The 13,005-nt window shown below is 43.2% G+C and overlaps 1 protein-coding gene and 1 pseudogene across 2 annotated transcripts in view; one reads left to right on the forward strand and one right to left on the reverse strand.

The window, feature by feature from the left end:
* Positions 1-4,223, forward strand: part of MPP1 (MAGUK p55 scaffold protein 1) — a 34,650-nt gene extending 30,427 nt beyond the window's left edge. For both annotated transcript variants that reach the window (XM_075999770.1, XM_012742289.3), the window contains 2 exons: positions 89-163; positions 3,422-4,223. In XM_075999770.1, coding sequence (XP_075855885.1) covers positions 89-163; positions 3,422-3,598 — 252 coding nt within the window. In that variant the 3' untranslated portion in view covers positions 3,599-4,223. The remainder of the gene's footprint in view (positions 1-88; positions 164-3,421) is intronic.
* A 3,000-nt stretch (positions 4,224-7,223) lies between these two features.
* Positions 7,224-7,589, reverse strand: LOC109730214 (large ribosomal subunit protein eL37-like; annotated as a pseudogene).
* Between the last annotated feature and the right edge of the window lie 5,416 nt (positions 7,590-13,005).

Below are 13,005 nucleotides of genomic sequence, written 5' to 3' on the forward strand. Positions count from 1 at the left end.
CTCAAAGCCTTTTATTAGAAAAAATCCATTGTTGACAGCTATGTTTTTTATCTTTCCTTCTCTTCCTTCTTCCCTTTCCCTTTTCTAGACCCTGAAGATTATTCGGACAGCAGAACTTTCACCTTTCATTGTGTTCATTGCACCTACTGACCAGGGCACTCAGGTGGGAAGGAGGAGGTTGTGTAGGGTGGGTGGGAGTTCACTTTCCCTGGGCCTACCCAAACTAGGACATCAGTCCCAGTCATTAGCCAGAGTGCTGGCTGAAGCTCAGCTCCAGCTGGGCTTCTTCCTCCAAGGCCAAGAAGCCAAAGGCACACACATTTTATTCACTCAACAGTTATTAAACCACTAGCTAGGCCAGCGCCCATGCTAGGTAACAGGAGGACAAAACAAACCAGACCTAGTCATTGTCCCAGAAGCACATGGGTCCAGTGGCAGAGTTTGACAGCTGAGCAAATCCTGACACTCTGGTTTGTTGCAGGCTCAGTCAGGGCAAGCTGGGAGAGCTGTGATGAATAGCGGCAGTGCTGAACCCACCCTGGGGTGTGGTATGGCTGTGGGGAGAGGAGGCCAGGAATATATTGAAAAGCCTCCCCTGCACCCCCACCCAGTTCCTACCTGCTCCACCCAGTCCTACCCCTACCCATATACATTGTTGTACCTTGCTTTTTCATTTAACAATGGAGATCTTTCCCTATTTGCATGTAAAGAACTTCCTTTTTGGCCGGGCGCTGTGGCTCACGCCTGTAATCCTAGCTCTTGGGAGGCCGAGGCGGGCGGATTGCTCAAGGCCAGGAGTTCAAAACCAGCCTGAGCAAGAGCGAGACCCCGTCTCTACTATAAATAGAAAGAAATTAATTGGCCAACTGATATATATATAAAAAATTAGCCGGGCATGGTGGCGCATGCCTGTAGTCCCAGCTACCCGGGAGGCTGAGGCAGAAGGATCACTCGAGCCCAGGAGTTTGAGGTTGCTGTGAGCTAGGATGCCACGGCACTCACTCTAGCCTGGGCAACAAAGCGAGACTCTGTCTCAAAAAAAAAAAAAAAAGAACTTCCTTTTTCCTTAATAGCTGCACGGTCTTCTATTGCATGTATGTATCATAATTATTTAACCATTTGCTTGTTGATGGCCACTTAGGTTGTTTTAAAATACTGACTAGGCCCGGCGCGGTGGCTCAGGCCTATAATCCTAGCACACTGGGAGGCCGAGGCTGGCGGATTGCTCAAGGTCAGGAGTTCGAAACCAGCCTGAGCAAGAGCGAGACCCCATCTCTACTATAAATACAAAGAAATTAATTTGGCCAGCTAATATATATATATAAAAATTAGCCGGGCATGGTGGCGCATGCCTGTAGCCCCAGCTACTCGGGAGGCTGAGGCAGAAGGATTACTTGAGCCTAGGAGTTTGAGGTTGCTGTGAGCTAGGCTGACGCCACGGCATTTTCACTCTAGCCTGAGCAACAAAGGGAGACTCTGTCTCAAAAAAAAAAAAATATATTGACTATTATAAATACTGCAACCAATAGTCCTGTACATATGGCGTGTCACATGTATACAGACACATCCAGAAGAGAAACTCCAAGAAGGATCACTAGGTCCATGAGTGTGTATACTTGGCATTTGGATACGGATTCCCAAATTAAGTTTCTTTAGCACTGATTTACAGTCCCTCCAACTACCTGTGAGAGTGCTTCATTCCCTTTGCTTGCATGTTGTTGAAATTTCCAATTTTTGTGAATCTAGTAGAGGGAAAAATGGTATCTCATGCTTTATCTTTTACTGTAAGAAACTATCTTTTCATACCATTATGAGCCATTTATATTGCATTTTGTGCAAATTATCTGGTCATGTCTTTAGCTCATTTTTCTGTTGGGTTATTAGCCTTTATCACATTTCTAGGAGCTCTGTATTAGGGTAATTAGCTCTTTGTGATACCATTTGCAAATATTTTTTCCCTAATTTGGCATGTCTTTTGCTGGTTTTTTTTTGTTTGTTTTTTTTTTTGCTTTGCATACATTTTTACTTTTATGCAGTTAAATGATCATTCTTTTCATTGCTGTTTGATTTGGGGTCAAAGAAAGAGGCCCAGGGGCTGGGTGTGGTGGCTCACGCCTGTGATCCTAGCACTCTGGGAGGCCCAGGCGGGTGGATCACTCAAGGTCAGGAGTTCAAAACCAGCCTGAGCAAGAGCGAGACCCCATCTCTACTATAAATAGAAAGAAATTAATTGGCCAACTAATATATATATAAAAAATCAGCCGAGCATGGTGGCACATGCCTGTAGACCCAGCTACTTGGGAGGCTGAGGCAGTAGGATTGCTTGAGCCCAGGAGTTTGAGGTTGCTGTGAGCTAGGCTGATGCCACGGCACTCTACACCAGGCAAACAGTGAGACTCTGTCTCAAAAAAAAAAAAAAAAAGGCCGGGCGCGGTGGCTCACGCCTGTAATCCTAGCACTCTGGGAGGCCGAGGCGTGCGAATTGCTCAAGGTTGGGAGTTCAAAACCATCCTGAGTGAGACCCTGTCTCTACTAAAAATAGAAAGAAATTAATTGACCAACTAAAAATATATATATACAAAAAGTTAGCCGGGCATGGTGGTGCATGCCTGTAGTCACAGCTACTTGGGAGGCTGAGGCAGGAGGATTGCTTGAGCCCGGGAGTTTGAGGTTACTGTGAGCTAGGCTGACGCCACGGCACTCACTCTAGCCAGGGCAACAGAAGTGAGACTCTGTCTCAAAAAAAAGAAAGAAAAAGAAAAGAAAGGTGTGGGATTATAAATCACCTTTATATTTGTTCTGGGATTCCAGCTCTAGTGGTTGCTGAAATGGCTCTTCCATGTTCAAAGGGCATGAACTGGGAGATGGTGAAATCCATGCTATTGGTAGCAATTGGTCACCCAGAGGGTGAGAATCACAATGTTCTTCATTGATTGCCTCCCTGTACTCTGTTAACAATCTCAAGCAACAACTTCAGAGTTTGCGTTTTTAAGTAAATGATATGGAGCTGAGTTTCTGGGCCGGGTGTGGTGGCTCAAGCCTATAATCCTAGCACTCTGGGAGGCCAAGGCAGAAGGATTGCTTGAGGTCAGGAGTTCAAGACCAGCCTCAGCAAGAGACCTCCGTCTCTCCTAAAAGAAAATAAACTAGCCAGACAACCAAAAATAGAAAAAATTAGCCAGGCGTGGTAGCACATACCTGTAGTCCCAGCTACATGGGAGGCTGAAGCAGGAGGATCACTTGAGCCCAGGAGTTTGAGGTTGCTGTGAGCTAGGCTGACGCCACGGCACTCTAGCCTGGGCAACAGAGTGATAGACTGTCTTAAAAAAAAACAAAACAAAACAAAACAAAACCCTGTTGCTAGCCTCTCTGGGCTGATGTACTGTGGCCTGCTTCATACGTGGCTTTTTCTTTTTTGCAGACAGAAGCCCTGCAGCAACTGCAGAAGGATTCGGAAGCCATCCGCAGCCAGTATGCTCACTACTTTGACCTCTCACTGGTCAATAATGGTGTTGATGAAACCCTTAAGAAATTGCAAGAAGCCTTTGACCAGGCATGCAGTTCTCCACAGTGGGTGCCTGTCTCCTGGGTTTACTAAGTTTACGGAATGGGGGGACCCACATGCTCCTTTCCAGCATTTATATCTCCATTCTCCTTGCTTTAAGACAAGCAGGGCCGCTCCAACTAGTTTTGTGTCAGCTTCCAGATCTCTGCAACTATCCTTATTAAGCTAATAGGATTTAGACTTCTTGTTCAGGCTTCTTGAGGGCTGGGATTTGATTTTTCCAATAGATGGGGCCCAATTGATCTGGATTTCAAAAGGATCTCTGGAAATCGGGGGTAAAATGTACTATCAAAATATAACTGCTGGCCAGGTGCGGTGGCTCACGCCTGTAATCCTAGCACTCTGGGAGGCCGAGGCGGGTAGATCGTTTGAGCTCAGGAGTTCGAGACCAGCCTGAGCAAGAGCGAGACCCTGTCTCTACTAAAAATAATAATAATAAAAAAAGTTAATTGGCCAACTAAAAATAGAAAAAAAATAAAAAAATAAAATATAACTGCTAATCAAAGATGATGCACAAAAATGCAATGGGCCCTTGTCCCTCTAAAGCCTGTCCTTCAACTTTCTAAAATGCCAAAATGAGACATCTGCGCAATAGAATGATGTTTGCTCTAGGGAGTCCCTGAAAAGCAATAAAAATATTGCTGTGTCAAAATACCAATGACCTTGTAACTGCGTTTCCATGAGCACCACAAACCTCTGAGAGGGAAATGTTGCTGACTTCATTAAGCTCCTGGACAAGGGCATCAACACAAGATGCCTTTCCTGGGTTCAGATGGGACTAAGATTATAAACACTCCTACCCTTGAAGAACTCCCATTCTTCATATCCCCACTACAGGTCTCTAGCAGCTGATACCCATGTAGAAAAGGACCTTAAGTTTGTATTATCTGGGTGGGAGCCCATTGTGGGCGCACATTTAATCTTCCTGCTAAAACTCACATTTAGAAGGAGAAAAACCTGGCCTGGGACCTAGTGGTGCGACAGATTAGTGCTGGGATGAGCCAGCGCCAGGGTCAACTCTGCATACCAGGCTCATCACACAGCTACAGCTCAGAGCCTCTCTTCACAGCATGCAAAGACCCCCACACACTGCTCCTTGTTCTTGATTTTTATTTTTTTTAATCTAGTGCCATACTTTCTTTTTATTTCAGCATATTATGGGGGTACATATTTTAAGGTTTCAAATAATGCCCTTGCCGCCCTCCCCCTACAAGTCTGAGCTTCAAGCGTGACCATCCCCCAGACAGTGCACATCTCACTCATTATGTTTGTATATACCCGCCCCCTCCCACCTGTCCGATACCCCATTAATGTAGTTCCTATGTGTCCACTTAGGTGCTGATCAGTTAATACCAATTTGCTGGTGAGTATATGTGGTGCTTGTTTTTCCATTCTTGGGATACTTCACTTAATAGAATGGGTTTCAGCTCTATCCAGGAAAATACAAGATGTGCTATATCACCATTGTTTCTTAGAGCTGAATAGTACTCCATAGTATACATATACCACATTTTATATAATCCACTGATGTATTGATGGGCTCTTGGGTTATTTCCACAACTTTGCAATTGTGAATTGTGCTGCCGTAAACATTCGAGTGCAGGGTTTTTTTTTGTAGAGTGTCATTTGATCTTTTGGGCAGATGCCCAGTAGTGGGATTGCTGAATCAAATGGTAGATCTACTTGTATCACTTTAAGGTATCTCTATGTTGCTTTCCACAGAGGTTGAACTAGTTTGCAGGCCCACCAACAGAGTAGGAGTGTTCCTATCTCTCTATTGTTTTGGGACTTTTTGATAAAGGCCATTCTCACTGGAGAAGTGTTATCTCATTGCAGTTTTGATTTGCATTTCCCTGATGATTAGAGATGTTGAGCATTTGTTCATATGTTTGTTAGCCATTCTTCTGTCTTCTTTAGAAAAGTTTCTGTTCATGTCTTTTGCCCACTTTTTGATAGGGTTGCTTGATTTTTTTTCTTGATTTTCGTAAGTTCTAAGTAGATTCTAGTTATCAGCCCCTTATCAGATGTGTAGAATGCGAAAATTCTCTCCCATTCTGTAGGTTGTCTGTTTTCTTTCATGACTATTTCTTTGGCTGTGCAGAAGCTTTTTAGTTTGATCATGTCCCATTTATTTATTTTTGTCACTGCTGTGATTGCCTTTGGGGTCTTCTTCATAAACTCTTTGCCTAGGCCAATGTCTAGGAGAGTGTTTCCAACATTTTCCTCTAGAATTCTAATAGTTTCATACCTTAGGTTTAAGTCTGTTATCCAGCATGAGTTGATTTTGTGAGAGGTGAAAGGTGTGGATCCTGCTTCAGTCTTCTACAAGTGGCTAGCCAGTTTTCCCAGCACCATTTATTGAATAGGGATTCTTTTCCCCAATGTATGTTTTTGTCTGCTTTGTCAAAGATTAGATGGCTATATGAGGATGGTTTTATATCAGGGTTCACAGTACTGGTCAATATTCCTATTTTTGTGCCAATACCAAATTGATTTAATTACTACAGCTTTGTAGTATAGTTTGATATCTGGCATATTGATACCTCCCATTTTGTTTTTATTGCCTAGAATTGCTTTTGATATACAGGGTCTTCTCTGGTTCCAAAAGAAGTGTAAAATTATTTTTTCTATATCTGTGAAAAATGATGTTGGGATTTTAATAGGTATTGCATTGAATCTGTAGATCAGTTTGGGTAGTATAGACATTTTAATGATGTTGAGTCTGCCGACCCACAAGCATGGTATGGATTTCCATCTGTTTACATCCTCTGCTATTTCCTTCCTCAGCGTTTCATAGTTCTCCCTGTAGAGGTCTTTTACCTTCTCAGTTAAGTATATTCCTAGGTACTTTATTTTCTTTGTTGCTATTGTGAAGGGTATTGAGTCTTGCATTTGGTTCTCAATTTGACTGTTGTTGGCGTATATGAATGCCTCTGATTTGTGTGTATTGATTTTGTATCCTGAGACTTTACTAAATTCATTTATCAATTCCAAAAGTCTCTTGGTTGAGTCCTTGGGATTTTCTAAATATAATATCATATCATCAGCAAATAGTGAAAGTTTCATCTCCTCTGCCCCCATTTGGATACCTTTAATTTGACTTTCTTTTTTTTGAGACAGAGTCTCGCTTTGTTGCCCAGGCTAGAGTGAGTGCCATGGCGTCAGCCTAGCTCAAAGCAACCTCAAACTCCTGTGCTCAAGCAATCCTCCTGCCTCAGCTTCCCAAGTAGCTGGGACTACAGGCATGCACCACCATGCCCGGCTAATTTTTTCTATATATATTAGTTGGCCAATTAATTTCTTTCTATTTATAGTAGAGACGGGGTCTCGCTCTTGCTCAGGCTGGTTTCGAACTCCTGACCTTGAGCAATCCACCCGCCTCGGCCTCCCAGAGTGCTAGGATTAGAGGCGTGAGCCACCGCGCCCGGCCTTAATTTGACTTTCATGCCTGATTTCTACAGCCAGGACTTCCAGCACTATGTTGAATGGAAGTGGAGATAGTGGGCAACCTTGCCTGGTACCAGTAATAAGTGGGAATGCTTTCAATTTTTCCCCATTCAGTATGATATTGGCTGTGGGTCTGTCATATATGGCATGTATCATTTTTAGGCATGCCCCTTCTATGCCTATTTTATTAAGTGTTGACTTTTTTTTTTTTTTTTAGATTTTTAAAAACCGAAACATTTATTATATGACTAATTGTTGAAATTCTTAAGATGAACCGGATGCTGCAACAGCTGCCCTCTTGGGTTTAGGTGTTGTTCCTTCACGGAATCCATGCCTGAATCTGCGGTATACAATTTTTAGGTGCCTCATCCAACCGGTCCCGGTGGTATTTCTTCTTTTAGCCTTGGCACTCCAATTATACTTTCTCTTGCGCTTGGCAGGGTAGCCACATTTGCCACAGGTCGACTTTTGAAGGTAGTAGGCCTTAGAGCCTCAACGGCAGCACAACGTATGCGTCTTATTGCGATGCTTACCAAATGATGACGTCCCCTTCGTCATCTCGCTTCTGTGGCCGAGACCAAAGAGCGGGTGTTGACTTTTGTCAAATACTTTTTCTGCATCTATTGAAAGGATCATATGGTCTTTGTTTTTGTATCTGTTTATGACGTGAGTTACATTTATAGATTTGCGTATGTTGAACCAACCCTGCATCCGTGGGATGAAGCCAACTTGGTTGTGATGGATTATTTTCTCGATAAGCATCTGCATTCGGTTAGCTAGGCTTTTGTTGAAAATTTTTGCATCTATATTCATAAGTGATATTGGTCTGTAGTTTTCTTTCTTTGTTGCATCCTTTCCTGATTTTGGAATCAAGGTGATGTTGGCTTGGTAAAGTGACTCTGGAAGGATCTCAGTCTTCTCAATGTTGAGGAATAATTTCTGAAAGATAGGCACCAGTTTTTCTTTGTAAGTTTGGTAAAATTTGGATGTGAAACTGTCTGGGCCGGGGCTTTTCAGGAAGATTTTTAATTGCTGTTTCTGTTTCAGCTCTTTTTTTTTTTTTTTGAGACAGATTCTCACTCTGTGTCCCAGGCTAGAGTGCCATGGTGTCAGCCTAGCTCACAGCAACCTCAGACTCCTGGGCTCAAGTGATCCTCCTGCCTCAGCCTCCCGAGTAGCTGGGACTACAGGCATGCACCACCATGCCCGGTTAATTTTTTCTATATATATTTTTAGTTGGCCAATTAATTTCTTTCTATTTTTAGTAGAGACGGGGTCTCGCTCTTGCTCAGGCTGGTCTCAAACTCCTGACCTTGAGCGATCCTCCTGCCTTGGCCTCCCAGAGTGCTAGGATTATAGGCATGAGCCACCGCACCCAGCCTATTTCAGCTCTTGATATTGATCTGTTCAGGAATTCTATTTCTTCCTGGTTGAGCCCAGGGAGGCTGTGTGTTTCTAAAAATTTATCCATTTCCTCATTTTCCAGTTTGCATAAAGGTTTTTGTAGTACTCGTAGATTATATCTTATATCTCCGTGGAATCGGTTGTGATATCTCCTTTTTTGTTCCTGATAGAGCTTATTAGAGATTTCTCTTTTCTGCTTTTCATTAGTCTAGCCAAAGGCATGTCAATTTTGTTTATTTTTTTGAGGAACCAACTTTTTGTTTTAATAATCTTCCGTAGGGTTTCCCTGTTGTCAATTTCATTTAGTTCTGATTTAATCTTAATTTCACTTCTTCTGCTGGGTTTGGGGTTGGTCTGTTCTTTTTCCAGCTCTTTGAGTTGATTCATTAGATTGTCTATTTATGATCTTTTTGACTTTTGGATATAGGCATTTATGGAAATAAACTTTCTTCTCAGTACTGCTTTAGCTGTGTTCCAGAGGATTTGATAACTTGGTCTCTCCATTGTCATTAAGTTCAAAGAATTTTTTGATTTCCATCTTGATTTCCTCATTTATGAAGTGATCATTTAGTAGAAGGTTGTTTAATTTCCACATTTTTTGTAGAAATGTGGGTTTTTCTTTTTTTGAGACAGAGTCTCACTTTGTTGCCCTGGCTAGAGTGAATGCCGTGGCGTCAGCCTAGCTCACAGCAACCTCAAACTCCTGGGCTCAAGCAATCCTTCTGCCTCAGCCTCCTGACTAGCTGGGACTACAGGCATGCGCCACCATGTCCGGCTAATTTTTTCTATATATATTAGTTGGCCACTTAATTTCTTTCTATTTATAGTAGAGACGGGGTCTCGCTCTTGCTCAGGCTGGTTTCGAACTCCTGACCTCAAGTAATCCGCCCGCCTCAGCCTTCCAAAGTGCTAGGATTACAGGTCTGAGCCACCGCGCCCAGCTGAAATGTGGGTTTCTGTTAGGGTTGATTTCTACTTTTATTCCACTGTGATGTGAGAAGATACATGGTATGATTTCTAATTTTTAAAAATTTTTTGAGACTTGCTTTGTATCACCTAGGATATGGTCAATCTTAGAGAATGTCCCTTGAGCTGATAAGAACATATGCTCATTCCCAAGTGTGACATATGAAAAAAAAAAGAAAAAAGAGAACATATATTCAGTGGATTGGGAGTAGAATGTCCTGTAAATGTCAGTCAGGCCCAATTATTCTAGAGTTTTAAGTCTATTATTTCTTTATTAATTTTCTGTTTGGAGAATCTGTCCTGTTCAGTCAGTGGGATGTTGAAATCTCTGGTTATTATGGGGTTGCTGTTAATCAATTTGCTTGGATCCAGTAAGGTTTGTTTTATGAATCTGGGTGCACCTAAGTTGGGTAAATATATATTTAAAATTATTATGTCTTTTTATTGAACTGTACCCTTCACCATTATATAATGACCCTCTTTGTCTTTCACTACTTTTGTTGGTTTAAAAACTAAATTATCTGAAATCAGAACTGCCACGCCAGACTTCTTTTGGCTTCCATTTGCTTGAAATACTGACCTCCCCTCCCCCTTGACTTTTAGTCTATATGCATCCTTGCAGGTGAGGTGTGTTTCCTGAAGATAGCAGATACTTAGCTTGTATTTTTTTATCCATTCAGCCAGCCTATGTCTCTTGAGTGTGGAGTCTAAGCCGTTTACATTTATTGAGAGAACTGATAGGTGGAGCAGATTACTGTTCATTCTGTTGAGTTGGACGTTGTTGCTTTGTTTTCTCTCTTGAGCCATTGTGATATCTGGCCTTTAATTTTTAGCTTTTGGGTGTTTTTACATTTATGAGTATTTATTATGCTGATCTGTGTGTAACACTGTTTTGAGTAGTTCTTGTAGGGCTGGTCTTGTCTTGGTGAATCCCCTCAATCAGTTTTTGCTTATCTGAGAATGTCTTTATTTCTCCTTCATATATAAAACTTAGTTTTGCAGGGTACAAGATTCTAGGCTGGGCATTATTCTGTTTCAGAAGAGTGAGAATGGGGCCCCAGTCTCTCCTTGCTTGTAATGTTTCAGTTGAGAAGTCTGGCAGTATTCAAATCGGCTTTCCTTTGTATGTAACTTGCTTCTTTCAGCTTATAGCTTGTGGAAGGGTCTTTTTTGTTGATATTTTGGTCAGTCTGATGTCTACGTTTCGTGGGGTTTTCCTGTTTGCATTGTATCTCCGAGGGGTCCTTTGGGCTTCTTGGACTTAAATGTCTAGTTTATTGGTGAGACCTTGGAAATTTTCCTCAATAATATCTTCAAATAGCTTATCCAACCCTTGTGTTTTTTCTTCCTCATGTTCCGGAATCCAGAAGAGCCTCAGGTTATATTTCTTCATATAATCCCACAATTCTTGTAAGCTTTGCTCATGTCTCTTATTTTTCTGCTCTATCTCTGTGATTAACTTATTTGATTTAAAGGTGTTATCTTCAGTCTCTAAGATTCTTTCTTCTGTTTGGTCAACCCTATTTTTGAGGCTTTCCACTGTGTTTTGTATTTCCCTGAATAAATTCTTCATTTCCAGGAGATTGGATTGATTTTTCTTTAAGATCTTGATTTCCTTAGTGAATTTTTGTTCCAAGTCCTGGATTTTTTTGTGTGTGGTTTGTGTTGGTTATCCATTTTTTCTTGCATATCATTGAGCTTTCTTACAATTCAATTCTGGAATAATTCTTCTGTCATTTTAGTGTTTTGGGTTTGGTTAATATCCATTCTTGACAGCTGGTGTATCTCTTTGGGGGAGTCATTTTAGTGTTTTGGGTTTGGTTAATATCCATTCTTGAGAGCTGGTGTATCTCTTTGGGGGAGTGTTTTCGGTTTGATTCTTCATAGTTTCAGAATTCTTTTGCTGAGCCCTCCCCATCTGGATCAGCTGTTTTTTGTTTTTTTTTTTTATGATACGTAACAGTCTCTGTGTATGCACTATTTCTGTGGGTGGTATATAAAGGAGGCAACCTGGGCGTCCTCTTCTATGGTTTCTTGATCTCCCACTGGTGGGAGCTCTTCCACCACACTTGGGAGGCTACCCCTGATGGGAGGGGTTACTTGTAGAGCCTATTGTGGCCATTTTCTGGGGATTTGTTCATTGACCACGGCCCTGGCTGCTTGCCGCTGACTGGGGGAGGAGATCCAGCCCCAGCATTTTGATCAACTGGGTGACCTAAACTGGTCTGGATAGCAGTCATTTGGCTGTCAGCTATTGATCTGTGCACAGACCCAGCAGACTCACCCTGGCTCAGGGGGATAGTGGCTTTTCTTGTCTCACCCTACCTCCAGGGGTGGAGCCTACCACTTTTGGTGCTAAAGATGCAGGCTAGGCGGAGGAGGTAGGACCCCAGTCTGCCCTGCACCCCCAGCACCCCAGTGGTTGTAACTCCCCTTGGCGTTAGCCTCCTCAGTACTAGAGTTCAGAGTTCATTGATCGAGCCAGGCCTGGCCAGCCAATTGCAGATTGTATAAGGGCAGAATTTGTCAGGAGTCTCCAGGCTGGGGGAGGGGATATCTGCCTGCCACACCATATCACATCACAGTGGCTGGGCTGTGGACCCCCTCAATGGCGACCACTTGCCCACTCGCAGGGCACCAGCACTGAGGACAACTGTTTAGAAGGTGGCAGGTGCCAGATTAGGGATCTGGGTCATCAGGACACCCCTTTGCTTCCTCCCCGTTGCTGAACAGCCATAGCTCTCGCTCCTACTGACCCACACTAGGTGGGCCTATTTACCAGACTCGGTTCCAGCTTAGAGTCCCCAACTTAGTGAACAACTCTGTAGGCCTGGCCCCACTGGTTACCAGAGGGAAGATGTCTAACTGCACCCCCTACCAGCTCAGTCCAGGTTCCTCCCAACTTGGTGCCATCCTAGCACGGAGCTGGGGGTTGGGTCCACAGCACCCACTACTCCTGCTGCGATGATTTTGCACCACCTTCAGGCAGGTCCCAGGCTGGGTGGGTATGAAGGTCAATGGGAAGCAATAAGTTCTCCAGTGGGTCTGATCCCACTTCACCCCCTGGTCCAGCAGGCCAGCGCCCTCCCATGCTCTATGCCCTATTGTTTGTTTTGTACTCTCCAGAGAATGTGATCTTATCTCCCTATCACCTTGTTTTTTCCATTTTTGAGAGTCCCACGCTGAACCTCTGCTTATTCACAATGCTGTTCTTGTGGGGGAGAGATCCACTAGCGTGTAGGAGACCAAGATCTATGTCTCTTTCTCTGGGAGCAGGAACCTGAGGGGTTACCTTTACTCCACCATTTTTTTCCTCCTCCTCTGTTCTTGATTTGTAATACCAAATTCGAAGCAATCCTAGGACCTTGCTTCCACTAACTACCTATGTCATGAAGGCCTTGAGATTCCTCCTCCCTACTCATCCTGCCATCAGCACCAGAACTGATAGCTTCCTTGGGCACTTTCCTACCACCAAGTCTGATTTAGACATGTTTGCAGCTATGTACCCTTCCCAGGCCCACTACATATAACACATGTAACCTTTCTTCTCTGGAGATATCACTGGATTTGTGATGATCACCCCCTCAGAACATTTGTTCCCATGTCAGATAGGCCCCAAAGGT

This window comes from Microcebus murinus, unplaced genomic scaffold, assembly GCF_040939455.1.
Source record: "Microcebus murinus isolate Inina unplaced genomic scaffold, M.murinus_Inina_mat1.0 scaf005_hap2_Mmur4.0, whole genome shotgun sequence".
Classification (NCBI taxonomy): Eukaryota; Metazoa; Chordata; class Mammalia; order Primates; family Cheirogaleidae; genus Microcebus; species Microcebus murinus.